General features: G+C 45.9%; 1 protein-coding gene across 3 annotated transcripts in view; it reads right to left on the reverse strand.

Moving 5' to 3' along the window:
* Nucleotides 1-26617, reverse strand: part of PSD3 (pleckstrin and Sec7 domain containing 3) — a 264762-nt gene that overhangs the window by 35298 nt on the left and 202847 nt on the right. For all 3 annotated transcript variants that reach the window (XM_054719991.1, XM_054719993.1, XM_054719992.1), the window contains one exon: nt 19041-19111. In XM_054719991.1, the coding sequence (XP_054575966.1) occupies nt 19041-19111 (71 nt within the window). The remainder of the gene's footprint in view (nt 1-19040; nt 19112-26617) is intronic.

Raw genomic sequence — 26617 nt, forward strand, 5'->3', positions numbered from 1 at the left:
CAAAGACTCACAAATCTCTTCTCAGGGGAATTGTTTTAGCGTAGGAGGACCTACTAGAGGTAGCATGATTTTGAAACCCCCTCCAGCCTTATGATGATGCTGTAACAGAAACCTGAAGAGCTGGCCACTCAACTTAACCACTTGGTTCCAGATAGGAATCTGAGGGGGGATAAATGACCAGGGCCAGAATTATCTTCATAGAATTGACATGCTGCTTCCATTTCTATACATACTGATCTCTAACACACCTGATATTTGAGTTTGCATAGAGATCAGCCTAGAAATTTGTATGCACCATTTGTGATGTTCTGGGTCCATGATTTGGGCTTTTATCTTCATTCTTTCTATTAGCTTCTTTTGGTTAACTTTTCTTGTTGTGTGAATTTAAGATTATTATTTAGTTCTTTTTTCATATCATTCTTTAAGAAAATTTAAGGCTACATTTTTTTCCCTCTGGCTATAGGTTACACAAAGTTTGAGAATGAAGAGTATGTTTTTATTGTATAGACAGTTTGTAGTTTTATTTTTTTATCTTAGTCATGCCTAGAATATGTTTCTCAAATTTAAAGTCTCTAAATTTTTAGTTACTTATCATTATATATTTCTAATTTTATTGGCTTGTGACCAGAGAATGTGCTTTGTAAAATCTATTTTATTTCGTCAAAATTTGTTAAGGTTAATTTGTTAAGGTTTTCTAAATACATCTTTGATTATGTTCCACAAACACACAAAATAAGTTTATTTCTTGAGGGATGAGTGTATATTTATATTCAAGTTTATTAATTTAATTCCTCCATTACATTATTTTTTTTTCTACCACTTCATCCTCTTGAGACAAGTATATTACTCTCTTTTTTTCCACTATATCATATTTTAAGTTCCTCTTGCATTTCTAACAACTTTGCCCTACATTTTTAAAAAATACGTTTGCATTGGTTTGTTTTTAGAGAGAGAAAGGAAAAGAGAGGGAGAGAGAAACATCCATGAGAGAGAAACATCAATCAGGTTCCTCCTGCATGCCCCTACTGGGGATCAGGTCTCTAACCTAGGCATGTGCTCTGATTGGGAATCAAACCAGCGACCTCTTGGTACATTGGATGACGTTCAACCAACTAAGCCACAGTGGCCAGGGCCTCTCCTACGTTTTAGTTGCTATGTTGTTTGTGTATTTAGGTTTATGACTGTTATCTTCCGTATAACTATGTGATACTTACTATTTTAAAATGTTCCTTATCGGGTTTAGTGCTTAGTTACATACGATGGAAACTTAAAAGGTTCTCTCTCTCTCTCATCAAAATGCTCTATTTCTCTACTGCTTGTTTACATTAACAAGAAAAACCTTTTAAAATGGTTTAAATTCCCTCCTGCTAGTGGTTTCAATTCCTTCCCATTAATCCTAAATTTTCCTGAAACAGTTTATTATGTTTTATTCTGCAATCATATTAAAATTATCTTGTATCATGTATTTTCTACCGGAAGAAACCTCATTTTGCACTTACATTACACATTCCCTCTCTCTTTATTCTTTTAGATTTAATTGTGTCCACTTTCATTGCTCACCTACTTTCTATCTTTTCTCCATTCTGAGGTATCTTTTCTCATCCCTCTGTTATTTTATCTTCTTTCAAGTATTTTTCTCAGGTGGGTGATAAATATTCTAGTTCATATTTTCAAATATCTTTCACCTTCTTTGACATGTACTAGAAGATGTAACAGAACTCTTGGTTGCATTCCTTTTCCACTCACTGGTCTATAGTTGCTATTTTACTGTCTTCTACTTCCCAGTTTTACAAAAGTCTAAAGCCAGTCTGGTTCTTATTTCCTTTTCTTTTATTTGGTGTGAGGGATCTCATAGGGGTTTCTTTTTATCCTTGGAATTCAGGAATTTTTGCTAGGCTATGCCGTAATATTCTCATCCATCCAGTCTGGAAGTAAAAAATTTCCACTCTAACTCTCCCTTATATAATCATTCACTCAGGCTGCTAACTGCTGCTAGGAAAACCCATTTGTGCAGACATGTGCCAACACAGATTCATGGCCTCCTGCTATGATTGCACCAGCGCCCTTCTTTTACCTGTCCACAATAATCTCTCTGTTCCATTCTGCCAAATGCTCACAATTCTTTTCAACACCCCTCACTCACCACAACTGTGGTTAAGAACATGGGTACCTGGAGTAAGAACCAGCCAGGCTCACATGACTAGTTCTGAGATAATACTTAATTTTTCTGTAACCTTAGGTTAAACACATTAAGCCTTGCTTTCTTTGATTAAGTAGTGATGATATCTTCCTCAGAGTTGAAGGATGAAATTAAATGACATACTGTTTCTTTTTAAATTCAATGCTTCACAATGCATAGTAAGCTCTCAAATGCTAGGTAGTACAATCTTACTTTATAATAGAGTAACATGCAAATTGACCGCACCTCCGCTATGCCCATGATTGGGCCTGCGAGAGGCAGGGGGCGGGACTCCGGGTGCCTATCTGGCCGTTGAGAAAACCAAGATGGCGGCCGCCAAATCCTCTTAGTTCCCGGGGTCCTGGGGAGCGATGACAACCCTAGAGGGGCGTGGTCGGGAAAAGCCAGCAGCCTCGCTGGGGTCCAGGTCTGCATCGCGACCCGGGCGTGGCCGGGCAAGGCCAGCAGCCTCCCCGGGGTCCAGGGCTGCATCGCGACCCGGGGGGGCGTGGCCGGGCACGGCCAGCAGCCTCCCCGGGGTCCAGGGCTGCATCGCCACCCGGGGGGGCGTGGTCGGGCAAGGCCAGCAGCCTCCCAGGGGTCCAGGGCTGCGTCGCGACCCGGGGGGCGTGGCCGGGCAAGGCCAGCAGCCTCCCCGGGGTCCAGGTCTGCATCGCGACCCGGGGGGGCGTGGCCAGGAACGGCCAGCAGCCTCCCGGGGGTCCCGGGCCCCCTCGCGACCCGGGGGGGCGTGGCCGGGCAAGGCCAGCTGCCTCCCCGGGGTCCAGGGCTGCATCGCGACCCGGGGGGGCGTGGCCGGGCACGGCCAGCAGCCTCCCTGGGGTCCCGGGACCCATCGCGACCCGGTGGGGCGTGGCCGGGCAAGGCCAGCAGCCTCCCCGGGGTCCAGGTCTGCATCGCGACCCGGGGGGGCGTGGCCGGGAACGGCCAGCAGCCTCCCGGGGGTCCCGGGACCCATCGCGACCCGGGGGGCGTGGCCGGGCATGGCCAGCAGCCTCCCCGGGGTCCAGGGCTGCATCGCGACCCGGGGGGGCGTGGCCGGGCACGGCCAGCAGCCTCCCTGGGGTCCCGGGACCCATCGCGACCCGGGGGGGCGTGGCCGGGCACGGCCAGCAGCCTCCCTGGGTTCCCGGGACCCATCGCGACCCGGGGCGTGGCCCGGCACGGCCAGCAGCCTCCCCGGGGTCCAGGGCTGCATCGCGACCCGGGGGGCGTGGCCGGGCACGGCCAGCAGCCTCCCAGGGGTCCCGGGACCCATCGCGACCGGGGGGGCGTGGCCGGGCACGGCCAGCAGCCTCCCAGGGGTCCCGGGACCCATCGCGACCCGGGGGGGCGTGGCCGGGCACGGCCAGCAGCCTCCCTGAGGTCCCGGGACCCATCGCGACCCGGGGGGCGTGGCCAGGCACGGCCAGCAGCCTCCCTGGGGTCCCGGGACCCATCGCGACCGGGGGGGCGTGGCCGGGCAAGGCCAGCAGCCTCCCTGGGTTCCCGGGACCCATCGCGACCCGGTGGGGCGTGGCCGGGCAAGGCCAGCAGCCTCCCCGGGGTCCAGGTCTGCATCGCGACCCGGGGGGCGTGGCCAGGAACGGCCAGCAGCCTCCCGGGGGTCCCGGGACCCATCACGACCCGGGGGGGCGTGGCCGGGCACGGCCAGCAGCCTCCCCGGGGTCCAGGGCTGCATCGCGACCCGGGGGGGCGTGGCCGGGCAAGGCCAGCAGCCTCCCCGGGGTCCAGGGCTGCATCGCGACCCGGGGGGCGTGGCCAGGAACGGCCAGCAGCCTCCCGGGGGTCCCGGGACCCATCGCGACCCGGGGGGCGTGGCCGGGCACGGCCAGCAGCCTCCCCGGGGTCCAGGGCTGCATCGCGACCCGGGGGGCGTGGCCGGGCAAGGCCAGCAGCCTCCCCGGGGTCCAGGTCTGCATCGCGACCCGGGGGGGCGTGGCCAGGAACGGCCAGCAGCCTCCCGGGGGTCCCGGGACCCATCGCGACCCGGGGGGCGTGGCCGGGCACGGCCAGCAGCCTCCCCGGGGTCCAGGGCTGCGTCGCGACCCGGGGGGCGTGGCCGGGCACGGCCAGCAGCCTCCACCGGGTCCAGGGCGGCATCGCGACCCTGGGGGGCGTGGCCGGGCACGGCCAGCAGCCTCCCAGGGGTCCCGGGACCCATCGCGACCCGGGGGGCGTGGCCGGGCACGGCCAGCAGCCTCCCTGGGGTCCCGGGACCCATCGCGACCCGGGGGGGCGTGGCCGGGCACGGCCAGCAGCCTCCCCGGGGTCCAGAGCTGCATCGCGACCCGGGGGGGGCGTGGCCGGGCACGGCCAGCAGCCTCCCTGGGGTCCCGGGACCCATCGCGACCCGGTGGGGCGTGGCCGGGCAAGGCCAGCAGCCTCCCAGGGGTCCAGGTCTGCATCGCGACCGGGGGGGCGTGGCCGGGAACGGCCAGCAGCCTCCCGGGGGTCCCGGGACCCATCGCTACCCGGGGGGCGTGGCCGGGCATGGCCAGCAGCCTCCCCGGGGTCCAGAGCTGCATCGCGACCCGGGGGGGCGTGGCCGGGCACGGCCAGCAGCCTCCCTGGGGTCCCGGGACCCATCGCGACCCGGGGGGGCGTGGCCGGGCACGGCCAGCAGCCTCCCTGGGTTCCCGGGACCCATCGCGACCCGGGGGGGCGTGGCCGGGCACGGCCAGCAGCCTCCCCGTGGTCCAGGGCTGCATCGCGACCGGGGGGGGCGTGGCCGGGCACGGCCAGCAGCCTCCTGCGGGTCCTGGGACCCATCGCGACCCGGGGGGGCGTAGCCGGGCACGGCCAGCAGCCTCCCGGGGCGGGGTCCCCGGCCATCGCCACCCTCGCCTAAATGGCTGGTGCTGAGAGGGATCAATGGGGCCAATGGAAGGAGCAGGTGGTAGTTGACCACGGAGGCCATCTGCAGCAGCCGGATGCAGAGTTGGGGTCCACGTTCTCCAGGTTGGCCTCCGTGGGGGCCCGAGTCGCACCCATAGTAGCCGAGTGGGCATGCTGACATAGTAGCCCCAGCATGAGGCCAGCTTCCCAAGCCAGGCTGCGGAGGGAGGGAGGGCCTCTGGGCTGGGAGCACTCCCCGACCCCAGTGGACAGGGCACAGAGCAAGCAGCAGAGAGCTACTAGGGGTGGTGGGTGTGGTGGCCTGGCTTCCAAGAGGCTGGCTTCAGCTGCTGTGGCCTGCGCTGAGGTGGCTGGTGGTGGGGGCAACTGCGTGGGCGCATCCAAGGCTGGGGCACTGGGAGACGTGGGACTGCAGTCCAGAAAGCGAGGCTCAGGAGGACCTGGTCACCGACCCCGGGCATTGAAGCCGCCTCCTACAAGATGGATCCTAGCCTAGGTGTGTGGGAAGCAGGTTCAGGAACCTCTCCCTTTGCGGCGCCAGAGCCCAGGCCTGCCAGCGCCCCAGAGGAGACCCCCACCAGGATCGGGGGCTTGACCAGTCTCTAAACCAGGGTGGCCATTAGCCCAGGCCTGCCAGCACCCCAGAGGAGACCCCCAACAGGATCGGGGGCGTGACCAGCCTCCAAACCGCCAGTGACCCTAACCTAGGCCTGCCAGCGCCCCAGAGGAGATCCCCACCAGGATCGGGGGCGTGACCAGCCTCTAAACCGCCCTCAGCCCTAGACCAGGCCTGCCAGCACCCCAGAGGAGACCCCTGCCAGGATTGGGGTCATGGCCAGCCTTCAAACTGTGGCGGCCCCTAGCCCAAGGAGGCCTCCTGGCCAAGGACGCCTGAGTCTGTTCTTGACCTAGGGCCGGGCTCTCCCCGCAAGGGACTCAGAAGCCACCAGAGTCTAACTGCCAGTCTCTGGGAGTGCATCCACTGTCCACCAAAAAGTAGGGCCATCAAACCATTCAGTCTCAGTGCAGGCACAGGTCCGTGGCTGACGGGGTGGAGGCCAGACCAAAACAAAACAGCAGAAACACCCTGCCCACCTGGGCAGGTACTGCTGTAGTCCACGTGGCCTGGGCAGTGTAGAAAGCGCTACCTTCTCCCAGGTCCTGTGCTGGCACTGCCGCCTCGCTCACCCTCAAGCCCCCCTGAGTCCTGACAGCAAAGTGTGTGGGGCATTCTGCAGGAGTTGTACCGTTCTGAGTGCTTTTGCCCAAAGACACACTTTGGGATGAATTCAGAGCCACATCTCATTTCCCATGAGACTGGAAGAACCATGTGAAAGGATTTTGACAAAAGCTTTCCACATCTCTGTTTATTCTTTTGAATCCATAAAATGACCTTAAAAAAAGCATCCGGGCCACCTAAGAAAGAATGCACTTTCTGGCCAGAGCACGCAGAATTCTTTTGCCCAACAGGTTAAAGGGAGCAGAGCTGGCACAGTGGGAATGGCCCTGGTGCCCTATGAGGAGACCGGGGGAATGGGGTTGCCGAAATTCCATAAGCCTCTTGCCACCTTCTCCTTTGCAAACCACACCATCCAGATCCACCAGGACTGGATGCAACTGGGAATCACAGCCGTGATTTGGGACATGGTGAGCAAATCTTGAGGGGCCTCTGAAAACATCTGCAACTGATTATAAGACTGGTCTTTATTTAAAAAGAAATAAAAGAACAGCTTTGTTGAGATATAACCCATATACTGTACATGTCACCTAAAGTGTACAATGAACTGGTTTTTTAAAGTAAATTCAGAGTGGTACAACCATCACCATGCTCAATTTTTAAATATCTTCATGACCCATCCCCTCCAAAAAAAACTTCTACCCATTGGAATCACTTTCCTGATCATCTTCCCCAAAATAGATTGCACTTTAAAGGTGGGTAAAGGAAAGTTGAGGGAAGTTAAAACACTGCACAAAGGATATTGTAAGATGACAAAGCCCAAAGTGAAGATGATGTGTTTTCTTTAAAAAAATATATATTTTTAAAATTTCAGAAAGGGAGAGAGAGAGAGAGATAGAAACATCAACGATAAGAATCACTGATCAGCCGAAACCGGTTTGGCTCAGTGGATAGAGCGTTGGTCTGCAGACTGGAAGGTTCCAGGTTCGATTCCGGTTAAGGGCATGTACATTGGTTGCTGGCACATATCCCGGTGGGGGGTGTGCAGGAAGCAGCTGGTCGATGTTTCTCTCTCATCGATGTTTCTAGCTCTCTATCCCTCTCCCTTCCTCTCTGTAAAAAATCAATAAAATATATTTTAAAAAAAAAAAAGAATCACTGATCAGCTGCCGCCCCAGGCCCCCTACTGGGGATTGAGCCCGAAACCCAGGCATGTGTGCCCCTGATCAGAATCAAACCTGGACTCTTCAGTCCACAGGCCGATGCTCTCTCCATTAAGCCAAACTGACCAGGGCCATGTGTTTTCTTCAAGTTCTGCGTGGTTGTAATGGTCCCCAAATCTATACTAATAAAAGGGTAATATGCTAATTAGAGTGGTTGTCTTCCGGACATCTTTCCAGACAAAGCCGCAGTGGCTACAAAGGCCAAGGCTCAGGCAGCCATAACCAGCTGCAGTGGCAGCAGCATTGGGGTTATGGGGGTGGTGCCTCCAGAGGGAGGCCAGACGGGGGGCCAAGGCACAGGCAGTTTGGGATGATCAGGCTGATAGGGGAGTGCAAGGTAGGGGCAATCAGGCTGGCAGGAGATCAAGGTAGGGGCGAGCAGGCAGGCAGGCAGTGGGGTTAGGGACAATCAGGCCGGCAGGCAGGTGAGTGGTTAGGAGCCAGTGGTTCCGGATTGTGAGAGGGATGTCCAACTGCTGGAAGTTGGACATCCCCTGAGGGGTCCCAGATTGAAGAGGGTGCAGATTGGACTGAGGGGCACACCCCCTCACCCCCCCAGTGCACGAATTTCGTGCACCGGGCCTCTAATTTCTAATAATTTCTTAGTAGCATACAGGTTGACTTTGTATTTTATAAGTTCAATCTTGTAAATATCAAACTTTTTACTTACATAACCTATAAACACCTGTATTTTGTGACCACCTTTATCTTTTATCCTCCTAATGTAGCAAAATCCTGATCAAGGCTAATCCTGAGATCAACCTCCTCACTGGTTATTATATTTCCTCCATATTTTTAATTGTTCTCTATCTACTGGCTTCTTCCCTATAGCCTGTAAATACACTCAAGCTCTCTCTTACCTTTGTAAGTTAATAGTCCCTCCTGAACACTGCTTTCTCCTCTAGCTGTCACCTCTCTCTTTGCCTTTATACATGATGAGTTAGTAATCCACATTAGTTGTTTTTATACATTAATTTCCAGTTTACTCTTTGACCCACTGAGACCTGGAGTCCATGTCTACACTTCATTGAAACTTCTTTGGCAAAGGTCAGCAGTGATCTCTTCATTGCATAACTCAATAGATTTTTTTTTTCAGTTCTCATCTTATAGCACCCAAGGGAGTCAACAATATTCTTGAAATTCTCCCTTGGCTTCTTGTTACAATACCCTCCTGGACTGTCTCCTACCTCTTTGACCATGACTTTGCTATCTCCTCTTTAGCCTGTCCTTCTATGTTAGTTCTGCCATTGGCCTCCATCCCTTCTTATTCTATTATTTCCCCTTGGGATGATCACAGCTACTGTTATTTAAACGCCCACATAGGTGACGATGTCTAACCAACTGCGGGAGAGGATTAAGAAACACAGACCAATCGGTAGCTATTACTGCTGGATGCCTTAGACCTTCGCACTTGGAGCACATTCTTCCTGCTGACATTTTCATTTAAAACCAAGCTGGTACTTTCAGACTTCTCGAAAAGTGCGAAGAATGTAACACTTATTACAGCCCTAAGGAAAAGCTGACTGACTTGTCAAGTTGGAAGAATTGCACCACTGCTTTTGATGCCAAGGCCGTTTCCTAAAAAGGATACACTGCCAAGCTTACCTTACCGTAGAAGGAAAATATTACACAGGACAGAAAAGGAAGGCAAGATCTATTTAATTAGGAGGAAACCAAAGTCAAAGAATTTTACATTTAACAAGTTTCTGCTTTTTCAGTTGATAGTAATGTGATCTTATTTTAAAGACCAACAAAATACCTTGGAATTCTGAATTCCCTCATGAAAATGAAACTCCAAATCCATAAAAAATGAGCAAAGCCCAGGGTAGATTGGAAACATTAGGGTTGGCAATTGTATAAAAAGAAAGGATTTCATTTTACAGAGTTCATTCTTTTTTTATTTTTATTTATTTTATTTATTTATTTATTTATTTTTACAGAGTTCATTCTTACATCTTTATTTTTCACTGCTTGAAGTGGAAGACAGTGTTTAAATGATAAAACTGGGAAGGAAGAAATAGGGATAAATTATTGCAATCAAACCTAAGACTCTTGGCTGTGCAAACTAAATGTGAAACACAGAGCAAGATAAATTAAATCAAGAAATTTTCAATAAGAACATGCTCCATGACATCTCATTACCCTCCATTCTCTCAAACAAATGAAGGGCGAGAAAAGCATGCGTCTCTCCCCTGTGTCCACCTCCAATCGACATCTTTTTATCTGGTATGATTCATCAGAGCATTCCCCCACCCTAACAAGCACCACGAATGTGAGTTCACAATGCTATTTATTTTAAATTCATTTAAAGCATGAAATAAAAAGCTTTCCCCCTAAAAAGCTTGTTAATTAAACCTCTTGTGAAACTGAATCATAACACACCAACACAAAAATCCATCTACAGCGGCACAAGCAATTGGCCTCAGTCTAAAACATGTACTCTCAGGTGAATATAAAGTCTGATTTGGAAAGTGACCAAATTTCAATAGAAAATCGTCAACATCAACTAAGGACATGCTATTATTCCAATTTTCAAAGTATTGCTTACTTTGGGTCGTATTAAACAGGTAAAATTGCTATACCTAATTCAAACGATTTAAAACAAAGTTGAAATGGTCTTGATTTGCCCTGAGAGAACATAGAGAGGGGAACTCAGAACACATTCTTGAAGCTGAGGCTACTTATAAAAATGCCAGCAGTTACAGTAAACTGGATCCTAAACTATTAATTCCTGATTCTTAAAAAGGCATTAAAAGTATTTTCATCATTTGATATTGTTAAAACACCTTTTAAAGTACTTCTGGTTAGATATCTTTCTAAAACTCATTCAGCTTCATTTTTCTTGTACTAGGGAGCGCAGAGAGTATTATATTTCCACAAATCTGAACGCGAGGAGTCAAGCAGATCAAACGAAGGCATGTTTTGCCCATCACTTAATTATATATTTGAAAATCATTTATTTACAGAATTTTAAACCTGAAAGGAGCCTAAAGGATCATTTCATCTAATTTTCTCATATTAGGAAAGCAATTTTAGAGCCAGAAAAGTATGTCCTATATTACTGTACTAAGGAAAATTAAGAGAGGATAAGTAAGTTAAAAATTAAAGGATTCAAAATACTCATATTATTTGTTCAGTTAATATGTATATGGTGCCACCTCCCGTGCTGCAATGATGTGGAGGCATCAGTAGGGCTTCTGCCTCATGACCTTCCTGGTTCACACAGAGGGCGCCTCACAGACATAGCAGCACTCCAAGGACTTGACCTGCTTTCTCAGTAAGGCCCCGACTTCAGCGAGGCACAGGACATTTTCTAGGATAAATCCGGTGAGTGAACCAGAAAGTTATGATTTATCTTTTTAATGACTACACATCAAAAGAGTTCGGGCTGATAACTGGAAGAGAGTTGCAGCTGATAACTATCAGCAGCCGATAGGATTCCTGACTCACTATCCAAAGACAGTTAAGTCTTAAAGTTTAAGGCAGAAATCAAACCTCAGCATCCTCCCGTACTCTGTCCATACTTCTGATGCAGAGGTCAGAGTTTATGGTGAAAGGCTACCCTTGCCGTCCTCTCGGCTGCAGGATCCCCTAGCCTTCTGTGAAAGGCTGCACTTGTCACTGTCTGTCACCATGTAGATGTGTCTGTCCACCAGCCAGCCTACCACCACTCTGTTCAGAACCCTGTGAGACCAAATGAAGGTCTAATTCATGTTTCCCTCTGCAGCTTTCCCACGACAGCTATGGGTATGAGATTTACTAAAGGAAGGGAGGGAGGAAGCCAGGGATGGAGAGCAAAGCCCTCGGAGAGAACTGAGCAGCAAACAGGAAAGGGGCTTGATTTCTGGACCCGTCTCACACCCAGAGAAGCCACAAAACACTGTATCACCCCAAGTGGGGACAGAACAATTCTTTAGATGAATAAGTCAGTTTGTGCCTGCTAGGCCTCAGAACTGGAATTGTGGTTTTAATCAGAAACCTGCAGAGTAGAGCTCATATGCCTTAAACCCCAGAGATAAGGTGTGTCTAAGATGCAATGTCTTCTTATAAATTTATAGTTTTTATAAATATGACTATGTCTAAATATCTTTTACATATGGTCACACTCTGCTGGACTGGGCCACTCACCTATTTTATGACTAACTAGAGGCCCAGTGCATGAAATCATGTGGCCCTGCCCATGCAGTCCTGCCCACCCACGCGTGCCTTGCCACGCACAAAAATTCCTGGTGACCTGGTCTTTGGTTGTTATGGCGTCATGACCACTGGGTTTTTATTATATAGATGACAACTTGGCCATGATCATTATTCTCCCAAGAGAGCATGGCTTCAAAGCCTAGTTAACTGTCTTTCAAGCATTTTCCATTGCTGCAGAGAATGAGAGGGTCCTCATGGCTTTTTAAGTGTGAAAGGGCACAGAGCCGGCAGTTTCGCAAGAGGAAGTAAAGATGCCCTGAGCAGGCAGAAAACCCTTTTCTGTGGGGCCCAGGCCAGTGATCAGTCGGTGCCTTGCACTATGGGTATTTGGCACATCAGCCCCAGAATGGCTGCCATCCTCCCAGTGGGGCCCTGAATCTCCAGTATCTTCATCCTGCCAGCCCAGTTCACACTCTGGATGTCACCTATACCTCCAACGTGGCAAAAACCAAACCAAACCAAACCAAACCCCTCTCTCAATCTGACTTAAAAAAGAAACCATATAGGCAGTTGGAAGAAATCTCTTCCAAGTAATCCAAGAAATGAAGAGATGATTATGCATGAAAGACAGAGTCCCCAGAATACAGTGACAACAAACTAAATTTTTAGAGAACAAACTGATTTTTTTACTGTCAAAAGACATAATTACTCTTCAACCATTACATCGATCACCTGACAATTTATTTTAAGCTAACATAGCTTAGTTTTGTCATAACCAGACCTGTAATGAGAATACTATCATAAAGTTTATAATAAAACTAGAGGCCTGGTGCATGAAATTCGTGCACAGGGGTGTGTGTCCCTCAGCCCAGCCTGAACCCTCTTCAATCTGGGACCCTTCGAGGGATGTCTGACTGGCCCATTTAGGCCCCATCCCAGTAGGATCGGGCCTAAACAGGCAGTCGGATATCCCTCTCACAATCCAGGACTGCTGGCTCCCAACTGCTTGCTTGCCTGCCTTCCTGATTGCCCCTACCCACTTCTGCCTGCCAGCCTGATCCCCTAACCACTGCCCTGCCAGCCTGATTGATGCCTAACTGCTCCCCTGCTAGCCTGATTGCCCCTAACTGCTCTCCCCTGCAGGCCTGGTTCCCCCCAACTTCCCTCCCCTGATGGCCATCTTGTGGTGGCCATCTTGTATCCACATGGGGGCAGGATCTTTGACCACATAGGGGCAGCCATCTTGTGTGTGGGGTGATGGTCAATTTGCATATTACTCTTTTATTAGATAGGATAGAGGCCTGGTGCACGGGTGGGGGCCGGCTGTTTTGCCTTGAAGGGTGTCCCGGATCAGAGTGGGGGTTCCCTTGGGGCATGGGGTGGCCTGGGCGAGGGGCCTGCAGTGGTTTGCAGGCTGGCCACGCCCCCCAGCAACCCAAGCGGAGGCCCTGGGATCTGGGATTTATTTATCTTCTATAATTGAAACTTTGTAGCTTTGAGCGGAGCCCAGGGCCGGCCAGTGCGGGCTGAAAGCTTGGCTTCCTCCACTGCTGGGGAAACCCAAGCCTCCTGTTCACTCTGTGGCCGGCTGCCATATTGGTTGGGTTAATTTGCATACTCACTCCTGATTGGCTGGTGGGCGTGGCTTAGAGAACAAACTGATTATTTACTGTCAAAAGACATAATTACTCTTCAACCATTATGTTGTAGCAGAGTGTTGGTTAATTTGCATGTTTCTCTTTTATTAGTGTAGATGGTTTCCGGAAAACAGCAGAGACTAGCAGGGTCTGACACAAAGTTCACACCAGACACCCACAGAACTTTTCAAGCTAAGTGACAGCAAAGAATCAGCCAAGCATTTGGACAACAGATGACTCACTCTCTGTTGACAAGTAGATATGAAGTGAATATCCAGTGTCAACGACAATGGGTCATCAGGACCAACAGGAATTTAATCATCACTTTATTATCAATTCATAGCAATTTCAAAATTGTAAAGCACATATGAACTGTATTACATTAAAATGATACTATTAGGCTTTTCTGCCACAAACATTTAATCTATACATATAAAAGCCAAGCGACTGTTTGACCAGTAGCTATGACATGCATTGACCACTAGGGGGCAGACGCTCAATGCACAGGCATGGAAACACAGAACAGACTGATGAATCTCAGAGAGAAGGGGGGAGTGGAGAAGGCGGGAAGAGATTAACCAAAGATCTTACATGCATGTGTACCAGTGGGGTCCCTTGGCCTGTCCTGCGCCCTCTTGCAATTCAGGACCCCTCAGGGGATGTCAGACTGCTGATTTCAGCCCGATCCCCGCAGGCCAGGACGAAGGACCCCACCAGTGCATAAATCTGTGCACTGGGCCTCGAGTATTCCTATAAAAATAGTTATCAATGGGGTATAAATTTCTTACACATGAGCCTGGGGGCTCAGGGAACTGTAGGTATTAGAACCAAGTAAGACTAGGAGTGCATTCTTACTTAGCTGGAAGACAGACAAAACCACTCTATCATAAATGCCTTATTGTGCTCTACTGAAGAAAGTTCTAGAAACTAGAATCAGTTATTCACCCAAATTTATTCAACTCACCATATGTTTTTTTTCCCCAATTCTCACCAATACATTTGGTTTAAATCATGTCATTAACCATTCATCACATAAGGCTGGTCTTCTCATCTACACTCCAAACCCACGCTTGTTTCGGGTGATGCCATATTATTTCCTACATTGCTCCCAATGTGACCTTTTGCACATGGTTCTGACATTACTTTTGTGATACTCTGTAGATTTGCTGTTTGCTTGGAAGTCAAGGTAAACGTGACTAAGTAACATAGCAAGGGGGCCAGAAAGGGAAATGAGGCGGTGATGAGGAAGAGTGCGTGTAACCTGCAGAAGCAAGACAAGAGCTTGGATAATGTCAGAAACTGTCCAGGGGAAAGGAAGAAACACATCTGTGTCCTTCCAGATACGTTTCCACATACTTTCACTTTAGAGACAAATCAGTAATAGGAAAGAAAAGAGGTTCAGCTGAAATAAGATAGACCCTGGGGATCTGTCATTTGCAAAAGTCACATAATGGGGGACAGCAGAAAGGAGGGAGCAGAGGGAAGATCCGAGTGGAAACTAGTCAAGCCTTCTGAAAGCAGTTGTCTGTGTTCTCTGTCTTTAACTCACACCCACCTGACTGCCATGCCCAGCATTCATTGCAGCAGCTTCACAATAATATCCTTGTTGCTGAAAGCAAGAGGCACTTATTTTACTTAAACTTTTTACAACATGTAACATTCTATCATCTCTTGATATCTGTTGTGTCTGTCTGCCCTGTCTTTCCCCCTCTCTGTCTTTTCGCCCTGGCTCTGGGCACTCACTGTTCAGGCTTCTTCACTGTCTGTTCCTCTCCTGCCACTGGCTCTCTCCCCCATATTCTCCTCACTCCACAAACTGAGTGACATCATCTACTCCATGACTGAAATTACCAACAACTTTTTTTGCAGATTCTCCAGATCTATATTTCTAGACTCCCTCCTCAGCTTCAGATCTGATTTTAACAGTTGCTTGTTGGACAGATCCATTTATTATTTCACAGACACCTTGAATTCAACACTGCAAACGCAACTCTCCACTTAGACTGTGTTCTCCCTTCCCGCCACCCCTACCATAGTTCCAGCTGATCTGGTCTCACCCCCCCATTAAAGACACGTTGGTAGCTCCACAATGCTCCCAGATAAAACCTCAACTTTTAAACATGGCCTTGAGCTCCTCACAATCTGCCCAGGACGCCCTTCATGCCCCTGAACTGGCAGCTCCCTAAATGTGCTGTGATGCCACCCGTCCAGGCACCTACACAGATTCCTCCCGGCCTGGATCCTCTGTCCGACTAACTTCTACCTGTCTTTCCAGTGTAGGCTTAGATATCATTTTCTTCATGGATTCTTCCACGATCTTCCCTGCTCTTCTGAGGCCCAGTTACATGTCCTTCCCGATGTGTTTCCACAGCACACTACCCTCTTAGTAGCACACATCAAACTGCACCGAAATATCTTTTATCTGTTGAACTCTTCAGGGACTATATCTTTAGGGACTATATCTCGCTCACAATCCAATCTCCAGGGTGTACATTTTGAAGAACGGCAGAGTCCTAATCTAATACACACATTATTGATTTGCTTCCTGTTATGGCCCTCCATCAGAACAGCAGTTTGTTGGTCAAAGTTCAGCTGACTAAGTCACTGTTAAGTCATGAAAAGGTGGGAATGGTAGTGGAACTTAAGTGTTCTAGCGAGACCTTTAAGAACAAATGCTAGGCCCTATTATCTCTGTATCTCCACACCTGGCGTAGGCTCTACCCATAGTATGCTGACTAAAGTCTTTGCCAAACTGAGTTAAGCTAGTCTTGGGCTAGAGCAGTGGTCGGCAAACTTCGGCTCGTGAGCCACATGCGGCTCGCGAGCCACGGTTTGCTGCTCTGTTGACTAATGAGTTGGCCGACCACTGGGCTAGAGGAACAATAGGCCCTTTCTCATTCCCCCTTGTGGGGAAGCATGAGACTTGGTTGGAAAGTTTGTGAGGAGGACATTCTGAGAAAAGGGAAGTGTGCGGAAGGCTGCCTGCCCTGTTTATTGGAATTCTGACTTAGGGGAGTGTCGAAGGTGGTGCCCCTAATTATTCCTTGACCTTTCCAAACAAGTCTGTGTACAAGCAGACCCCTGGGTGTTTACTGGAATCCTTATACTTAATCTTTGGGTGTCCTTGCTTAAAGGACATTACAAACACATGTGCCTCCCAATATTACTTACCCTGCTGATTGTATCTAAAAGATGAACTTTATCTCAAACTGCTGCTACAATAAAAGCCTAACGAGGCAGGCAATTGAGGCGCCTGGTTCTTTTAGCAAGGCAGTCCCTTAGCCCTCTCTTTCAAAGCAAACGTTGTTGTGTCAGGTAATCCATTCATCCATCGCTCAGGGTCTGCTGGTCAGCCCCGGCAACCCCTGACTCAAATAAGAGAACTGGCTAAAGGGGGGAAGGAGAGAAAGGTGACTACTTTTTTTCTCAGCCATACTTGAATCCCAGAAATGTTAATACTGGCATCGAGAGCACAGAGGGGAGGGTGTGTGCACTCCTAGGGCATAGGCCTTATCCAGCAGGTGCTGTGGGAGGGGCTGCCTGGCCTGGGAGTATGATGCTACCTGAATCCTTTGAGCACTTGGGTGTCGGTGGGAGCAGCACACAACTCACAGGCAACGAGTCTGAAATTCCTTCAGGGAATAACACTGCTCCTTTTGTAAAGTGGACAGTTTATGACACTGTGACACCACCTCTTTCGTCTTCATGATATACTAGTTATTTGAAATGTAATTTTCATGTTTCTACCACTTGCTATTCCCCATTCATCCTATAATCCAAATGTGAAAAGCTGTCTTGCCATTCTTCGAACTGCCATATTCTCTGTCTGCCTCTCTGGCTAAGTGCTTTGGATCACCGCCTGGCAAACGCCTGCTCAGCTCAAGATGTATTCATCTCTCAGGGAGGCGTTCTCTGACCTGTGCAAGCTTGATTAGGGAGCCCTATTCAGTAAGACTTTTTCATCCCTCCATTAATTTATCTCATTGTGTGATGAATGTTCAATTTACCCATTTCTCCTCTTGTTTTGTGAGCTCTACAGGCAGAAATTGGGTCTCAGTAATCTCTGGAAGCCCAGTATTCAGCATAGCATAGTACTTGACATGTGATGAACTCTGAATGGTTATGTGAGGAAATAAACTCCAAACTGTACAAACCCCAAATCACCTTGCAACACAGCATACATTGCATCCTATAGCTTACCGTGTGTGCAGCAGCTGCCATCGTGTGCTGATGGCAGACTCAGCAAGGTTAAGGAGTAGCCAGTAATGCAGCATCAGGAGCCTTTGTAGGACACAGTCTGCAGCAATCCTGAGCCTCCTACACACTCTATAGCTCAGAGCTAACTCAAAGGAGAAGTCTAAGTACCTACGGCTACTGTGTCTGGTGAGTAGCTCAAGATCGCAACGGTCCCTTTGCAGCAGACAGCACCTGTGACCTTCACAAGTGCTTGGCATTTCCAGATGTATACATCTTCATATTTGTAGTGCCTTTTTGCTTTTTAAATTTTACAGACCAGGAAGAAACTAATTAAAAAATCAGAGTAGATATATCCATACAAGAACCCGGCCTGCTGTGATCAGGCTCTCACTGACTGATGAGCTAGTCTCTAGGATCTGTGTGAAGTTTCTGGGAACACATATTGATTGATTACTATGATGAGATTTCAAGCACTTGTCACATTATTTTTTCGAACTCTCCTTTTCCTTTTCTCTTAACAGGCATTAACAACAACAACAACAACAACGGAGGAGGCTGGGTCCCAAACAAGACTACCCTTTTCAGACTCGTTCTCATCCTAAGTGGATCCTTTGTAGCAATGTTTGCATTCTTAACAGATTCAAAGGAAATAACAAGCTGATAGATACGCCATAGCTCTACTTTGCACTCGCCTACACCAGTGTATCATTTCCTTTGTGTCCTATGTTTCACTGTATAAGAGGAATTTCACCCAACTTTCCCCAGATCCACATTTGCCACACTCCAGAGGTACCACAACTATGGAGATGCAATCTGATTTTGGAACTCTAATCCAAACTGATGCTGAAGCTTTAAGGTTTACAAAGTCTACTTTCTCTTGTCCTTATTTAGTTCTTTCTCTTCTATATCTGCATGAGTCCAACTCAACTCAATTCACTTCCTGAGAGAGAAGACAATGAGATAGGAAAACTTGGTGACTTGCAAACAGCATCTCTCTTTACATTTCTTCTGTCAAATGTTGAATGCAAGAGTATTTGTCTCTCTTCCCAGGAGCACTCTGGGATGGAGTGAGTGGAAATCCTGTGGTGAAGTATTCAATGAAATGGTTTTTCCAAGGGCAGCCATGTCTCTTATAGAGATTTTAGAGAAAATGAAAAAGTAAGCCCAAAGAACAGAATTTATGCAGGGGAAACAGCTGTGATATGTGAAAATTAATTACAAAGGGTTGTTCCCTACAGAAACAAAACTAGTTGAAAGGACTAATGCAGACCCAGCATGTACACACATGCTGCTCTGGAGGCCAAAGCAGTTGACTTACAAATTAGCAGCTGTGTTGAATCCATAGGGAAATAAAGATACTACATGACAACTGACCACCTAAAAGCATTGGGTATCTCCTACTATCAACAACCACCTGCATATTTCCCATTGTTTTGTCCCTCAAAGTAAAGTGTATAATCTCCAAAGTAATTATTTCACTAGAAACGAAACAAAAACCTAAAAATAAATCTAAACATCAATTAAACCATCTTTTGGGTGTTTGTACAAAGTGAATATCTTTTGGGTAACTTGTCCATCATTTCAGTTTTGATAAATAAATTAATTTTTACCTTTTGCAGGTAAAGAATTGTTCCCTTTAGTACAGCATAAAAGGTTTTCCATCCCCGCTTTCCTCTTGGAGCTAGAAAGGAAAAAAATGGAAAATTTTATTTGACAGAAATTAGTATTTTGGAAAGAGAACCTAAATGATCAACATGGTGATTATTTCAATGCTCCTGGTTTATTAGCTACCAGAACAAATAATGAGAAGTAAAAAATTCTCGAGTTTTACCATGTAACAGGCAGTATTCTAAAAATGTTTTCCATGAATGATCTCATTTAGCCATCACAATAATCGGGAGAGGCAGGTACTAGTCCTCTTGCTTTTAGCAAAACTGAAGCACAGAGAAGTAATCTCTCATGGTCACACCACTAGGAAGAGGAAGCAGGAATCTGAACCCAGAGGGCATGGCTCTCCAGTCTGCACGCTAGCAGAGAGGACTTAAAGACTGGGAGAGCGAAAGAGGCACACTGGAAATACATATTAGTCCAAGAGAATGTTCAACAGGCTCATGTGCCACAGCCTTATGGCTTTGCCGAAGTTTCTAGGGAGCATAAGAAAAAAGTCTCAGGCTATAAAAGGACTCCTCTTGGCATATTTCCCACACACCCACCAACCAGATTATAACTTTAATTTTTATTAGTCCTACGCCAACCTGCGATACCTCTGCTGCAGGGTTTGCTGTCTGTAACATAATTTCTTGTCTAAGTTTCTCTTTCAGGAGACTGTGAATGACCTGAGAGCAGGTATCCTTCATCTTTAGAATTCATAGAACCTCGCATCCTCATAACATTTCTCCAAATGAATTATTTTTCTTTCAGAGACCCTTCTATTCCTTTTCCTTCTATTTTATTGGACTATAAAGTCTGTAGAATTTCTCTATTGAGCTATATAAATTTTTTTCCCAGATTGTCCCAAAGCAAAAGCACAGATTAGCAAAAAGTTTATTTATTCTTAATTTTAATTTGGATAGACATGCCATTTTTCTAAACATGCCTACCCAAATAGGTAGGGAGGGCTATTTATCTTTATTCCTTTATCAACTATTTGGCTGCCTTTAGACTGTCTTTAACTTGGGTGCTTGATTAAATTAGGAGGTACATTATTCTTAAGATTTAAATCCTTTAAATCTCCTTTGACTGAAGACTCAAGAATTCTTAGGTTTGGAAAGTGGGTGAATATCCACCTACTGAACATGATGCTCTTGCCAACACCATGCTGAGCTATCCACCTGGAGCAAAGGGACTCAAAACATCCGCTCTGCAGGTTTACAGGGGAAATTAAAAACATTTGTCCCATCTGCTTTCCCTATGTAAGGGTTGAAAGTGTGTATTCAAAAATAAATTACCACAAAATTATCATAACCTCCTTTATAAAGAAAAAACTGACTACCATAAATAGAATCATATATCACAAATACTGGCTATTTTCAATGATGTTAAATGCTGACATAGCTGATGTGAGGACAGTGCATGTACAAGTGACCTCGGGCTGTGGGTGTTGCTGCAGAGCGGGACCACAGCATGGCAGAGGCGACTGACTCAAAAGCAGACCAGCTGGGACCTGGGCCTTGCCTTAAACTTACCTCTCAGCCACCAACCCCTAACTGGGGAACTCTGACCAGTCCCTCAAACTCTCGGGACTTCAGCTGCTTAGACAATCCACATAACTTAAGGCAAAGCACTGGGGCTAATGCTGGAAAGGAATTTAGAAATACACCATTTTTTTTCCTACAAGAGAAATATAGGACCTATATTTTAAAGGCTTTCTCCAAAGCCCTAAAACTAGTATAGTAGCATCTTGAGATTCCTTCAGTTCTAAGATCTATAAATCTACTTTTCTACTATTCAAGTAGAAATCTCCTCTCTGTGAATCCATGCACATGGTCACAAAAATCTGTAACAGCTTTGTCATCTCCACACTAAAACTACTAGAAACAGATCCCAAAGATCTCTCCAACTGAAATGTGATCTTAAGACACCCAGTGGTGACCAATGCTAATGCAATGACCTTTAACCCTGTATTGCATTCCATCTACCATAGAAATATCAAACTTAATCTTGTTTTTGGTTAATAATAATTTCGTTGTTTAAACTTAAAGGAAGCAACCAATCCTCCTAACAAGATAACTTAGAAGTGCTCAACAGGATATAGCCAGTGTGCTATAAAAGCACTGCTCTACATGACTTTACATTTATTAACCCATTGAATCCACAGCATAATTCGAAAAATAAGGTACTATTACCTCCATTTTATAGATGAGATGGTGTGGGCATAAATGAGTGGAATTCAGGGAAGAAAGGGACCAGTAAGCATTAGAGCAGGCTGGGAAAGGCCCTCTGGGGACAGGTTCAACTGCCCTGATTTTAAAGCTACACTTGCAGACACACAGGTGTACACACACACACACACACACACACACACACACACACACACACACACCCTGCCTCTATGGCCTTTGCTCCCTTGGTGAGGCTCCTCGTGTGAAACACATGATCTCAACACCAATGAATGAGGGGCATTGTTGCTCACAATGGTGACTGAAGAATGATAAAACTGATTGCATAGCACATATTAAGTATATACAACTGGTGAAAGAGTTGTAACTGTAGTTACATAATGAGGGAGATTATTGATTAGAATCCCATTGTATCCTATTCAAAGGCTTTATTTATAAGGAGGTAGGAAGTTGGTAGATAGATGTATTTTAACAAATCTGGTTGTCTATTGTGAAAAGGTGTTAATGAGCTTGATCAAAAGATCCCTTTTATGCACTAGACCATGCTTTCATGGTCATTTCTAATATGAATCCTCAAAGTTCAAAGATAATCGATTGTTTTATTTCTTCTTAAAAATACCAGAATCTTGAAATATTTTAATCTTAATCATCTGCCTCCATCCTTAGATGATGACATCTATTATTTTACTTTTTTTTAAAAAAAAAAAACACTACTAAAATGGACATCATTATTTTTCTATAAACTGCCATTGTCTGTTTAGATTTATTCTCAAGCTTTCTATTACCTTTATTCATTACTGCTTTCTGTACTTCAGAAGGATTTTTGGAGACCATTTTCAAGTATTTCTTGAAAGCTATACTGAGACTTTTAGTGATAATCTTTTGGTAGTATATATTTTTATATTTTTGTTTATATAAAAATGTTTTTATTTCATTAAAAATTCTAGGTGGACAACTACTTTTTCTTATGACGGTATTATTTTGCTATCTTTTAGCTCTCGTCATTGTTGGGATATCAATCTTGAGTCTAAATGTAATGTCTAAGTATAGGTTTCTTTTAATTTATCCCACTTGGTCTTCTTTAGGCTTCCTGTGTATCATTTCCCAACACTCTAGTCCTTACATCTTTGAATATTGTCTCTCCTCCATTGTGTCCTCCATTGTAACCACAAACACTCTAACTTCTCACTCATTCCATGCTCTTTCATACTCTCTATCTTTTTGTCCCTTTGTACTAAAAGCTGTAATTATATCTCCAGTACTCCTCCTTGGGCCCCAAATCCAGAGATGCCTTGAGGGTTTTAGCAGCCCCAGAGTTAGCTTACTTCCCTAGATTTAAAAATATTGTATTACTTTCAGATGTTTTATAATGGAAGAGTTTCAAAATGTGTAGGCCATCATATTGCCAAGAATAGATTCTCCAGTTCTTTCTTCTTCTTCTTCTTCTTTTTAAAAACAAAACATTTATTCACAAATTTGTAATCTAGGGAGAATTCATTTGGAGTAGGAGAGAGGAGAAATTAGAATAAGGAACACCAGTAAAGGGGTTATTACAATTTCCCAGATGAAAGAGGCCAAAATATGGATAGAGATGCACAATAAGTGAGGACAAAGAAATGGAAGGTCAGGGGAAGGCAGCAATGTTAACTGAGCACCTGTACAAAGGTATGGTACTCTGGCACTGGGCTAGCTTTATAAATGTACCTTCTATTTGAGCCAAACAATTCTTTCAGTTAGGGATTATGGCCTCTATTTCACATTAATGTCTCCATTATTAATTACATTGGCAGTTCTAAGAGGCAGAGTAAGCTGCTGAGGAGGCTACCTATCTAAGGATTGCAAAGCTACTGTACAGGGCAATTCAGATGAGGAAACATGTTCGAAGGACACATTAAGAAGGGAAAACTTTCCAGGTGGCAATCCTTTGCAGTGGTGGATGCAGGATGCAGGGAAAGGAGGAAATGAGACAGGAGGGGAATGCAGGTCAGGTACATTCTCTAATCTCACGGAACTCCAGGGCCTTCAAAGGTCAACCTGCTCAAAGGTGTGGATTTCAGACTGAGGCACACTCCCTGTGTCTGCCCTCTCAGATCTTACTGCCCAGCATTTCTGCGGTGTAACAGCAGCAGCCAACAGTTACCGAGCACACACTGTTTAAGCTCCAAAAGCTGATGTGCATTACCTGAAGCCCACCCCTCGATGAGGAAGCCACTATTATAACCATGTTACAGATGTGGAATCGAAGACCCCGCCCAACCTGAAACACTTGGTTCCCCACAGCACTGACCACTTTCACTTGGCAGTGTTGGGGCCCAGGGCAGGCTGCCCCCAAACATCCCACAATGGCTCATTGATTACTTTTGATTTTAAATTACGTGATAAACAGCCAGTGCAAGAAGGGCACGGCGACCCCTTCCTGTCTCCGTGAATGCAGGAAACACACCTCCCCTGTGCAGAGTGTCCTTGCTCCAGCAGGGCTGGCGAGACACCCTTATCACCAGAGCTACGAAATCCAGGCCAAAAAGCCTACACAAACCCTTGTCGCTCCTTTATTAATTTTTTTTAAATATATTTTTTATTGATTTTTTACAGAGAGGAAGGGAGAGGGATAGAGAGTTAGAAACATCGATGATAGAGAAACATCGATTAGCTGCCTCTTGCACAACCCCTACTGGGGATGTGCCCGCAACCAAGGTACATGCCCCTGACCGGAATCGAACCTGGGACCTTTGAGTCCGCAGGCCGATGCTCTATCCACTGAGCCAAACCGGTTTCGGCTCCTTTATTAATTTACTACACATGCCCAACTGTGCGGAGTCCTCACTAATGAGCACCCACACCTAAGTATCGTTGTCCTGTCATTTCTTCACAAATTTACTGTCCCTTGGTCTGAAAAGTATGAAAAGCTGGCTGGTACTTCATTTCTGAGGGCATCATTTATGATCTGCGGTGCACATGTATTAAATTGATTTTACTCTTGCTAATCTGGTCCTGTGTCAATTAATTAGTCCAGCCATAAGAATGCAAGAAGGGTAGAGGGGGAATTTCCCCCTCCCTGAAGTAAGGAAAGACCAGTTAAACCAGATTCAGGCTACAATGTCTTGGTTAACTCTGAGATGTAAGGGTAAAATTCAAATTATTTAAGAGCTGATTTGGCATGGAAGCTGACCTATCAGAAAAAACACAGCCCAATCAGGATTAAAGGGATACCCATGGCAAACAGTCTGTACAAATGAACCAGTACCCACTCCCTGACTATCAGCCCTGGGGGCGGGCTGTTTTTTACCCACTGAAGGTAAAAATAAGAAATAAAATAGGTAAGCAGGCTTCTGTGATTGTTATTTTATGTTACACACACACACACACACACACACACACAATTTACATTTCTGCACAATAAAAAATTGGCAGTTGTTCCAAAGATGGGTGATATTGGAAATATTAAATCTTCAACATTACAAACCAGTTCTTATTAATTTTTTCATCTAATTTTTATTATACATTTGAAGACATCTTTTTGGAAATATAGAGTAGAGTGAACAATATTTTGGCTTCAATTATTATCACCGAACTTTGTAAAATAGTTAAATGCATAACTGGGAATGAAAACACAGGTTGTCAGCCTTCTTTTATAAAGAGAAAGGTATAAAATATTCCTGAGTAATGATATCTTCCAGAAATAAAAATTTTTAAAACTCCACCAAAAGGTATAAACTTTAAGCAAAAGTTTATTTGCATGCTGTACTCTCCCAACGCTGATTTCTTCTGAACTAAACTGTGAACAGCTTGTGTTTAAGATCTTACTGTTCCAATTTTTATTTTATTCAAAGGGCAGATAAATTTTTCCTACATGAAAATCTCATCCTGTTTTTGACCACTCCTCACTCTGGGTTACCTAATTATCTACTTTTCCCTTTTCTTCACAGAAAGGAAGACTTAATATGCACAGAAAGACAGAGCACGCATATTTCTTATTTTTCTTTTAATACACCAACCTTTCCTGTCTGTTGGATTGAAAAACATTCTTCCCCTGACAAAAATACCATTTGCTCCCTAAAGAGTAGAGGTCAGTAAGCCATATCCACACTAATGAGAAAGAATTCTTAGGTCATGCATGGCCTGCCTAGCAAAGCAGGCCCTCATAGGCCAGATAGCAAGGGAAATGAAAGATGTGATAGTTCTATGCAAAATACCTTCAACTTCTTCCTATTAATAGGGAGAGACATTTAAGATATAATGCAATACCAAGGAGGGCATTCCAAAATAAATCCAACACCCTGCTATATTGGAAACAAAGACGTGCTCAGCAAAGCTCTTCTATGGTAGTACAATTGGGATACATCTATATTAGACTTGTCAAAGGCACAAGACATTTTTATTTTTTACTAGAGGGCCAGTGCATGGATTCGTGCACTGGTGGGGTCCCTCAGCCTGGCCTGCAGAGATCAGGCTGAAACAGGCTCTCTGACATCCCCCGAGGGGTCCCAGATTGAGAGAGGGCAGTTCTCGGGTTAACACACCTAAGAACCGCAACTGCCAAGTCACTGTAGTTTGGCAGCTCCTGCATTGAGCGTCTGCCCCCTGGTGGTCATTGAGTGTCATAGCTACAGGTCGGATGATTGCTTAGGCTTTTATATATATAGATATGCATTACTTTACTTAATATTCAAAACAGCTTTATGACCAGCTATACTTTTAACCCCATATTAATGATTAGTAAACTTAAGATACCTATAGGGCTTGAGGTCAGGGAGTAAAAGAACTGAGATTCAAATCTAGGACTGTCCATGTACTGCATGTTCACACCCCATAGATAATGCTCCATGAGAACTCCTAGATTGCTTGGTGAGTGTAGAATCATGAATATGGAACATGATGAACTAAATGATAAGTAGTGTCGAAGCAGAAAATTTAGGCAGTTATTTCATCCAATTTGTAATGAATGGTCGGTCTTGAAGGAAGGGTATTGAACACAACACATCAAGTGTTACAAAGTTAAATGCCTATACAGGCCAAGATGATAATGCTTAAAATGGAAGTGATACTGAAATAAACTATCAGCCATTCCCGGAGACTGGAGAGCGCACTCCTCTACCTAAGGAGCAATGCCCCTCAGTCTCACTGAATGACCGGTCACACTGGAAAATAAACCTAACCATCTGATTTTTCAGGAGAGGTTAAAAAATAAATATTTTATTTTTTTAAATTCTGGTAACTAATTAAAATACTTGTTAAAAGACACCAAATAAGACCTGCCAGCAATGACTTGCCAAAGACATTTTTAAAGTTGCTCTACTTCCCTAGTGACAGTATCCAAAATTTGGGCAAAATTCTCTTTTTTTAAATTT

The sequence above is a fragment of the Eptesicus fuscus genome, chromosome 8 (assembly GCF_027574615.1).
Source record: "Eptesicus fuscus isolate TK198812 chromosome 8, DD_ASM_mEF_20220401, whole genome shotgun sequence".
Classification (NCBI taxonomy): Eukaryota; Metazoa; Chordata; class Mammalia; order Chiroptera; family Vespertilionidae; genus Eptesicus; species Eptesicus fuscus.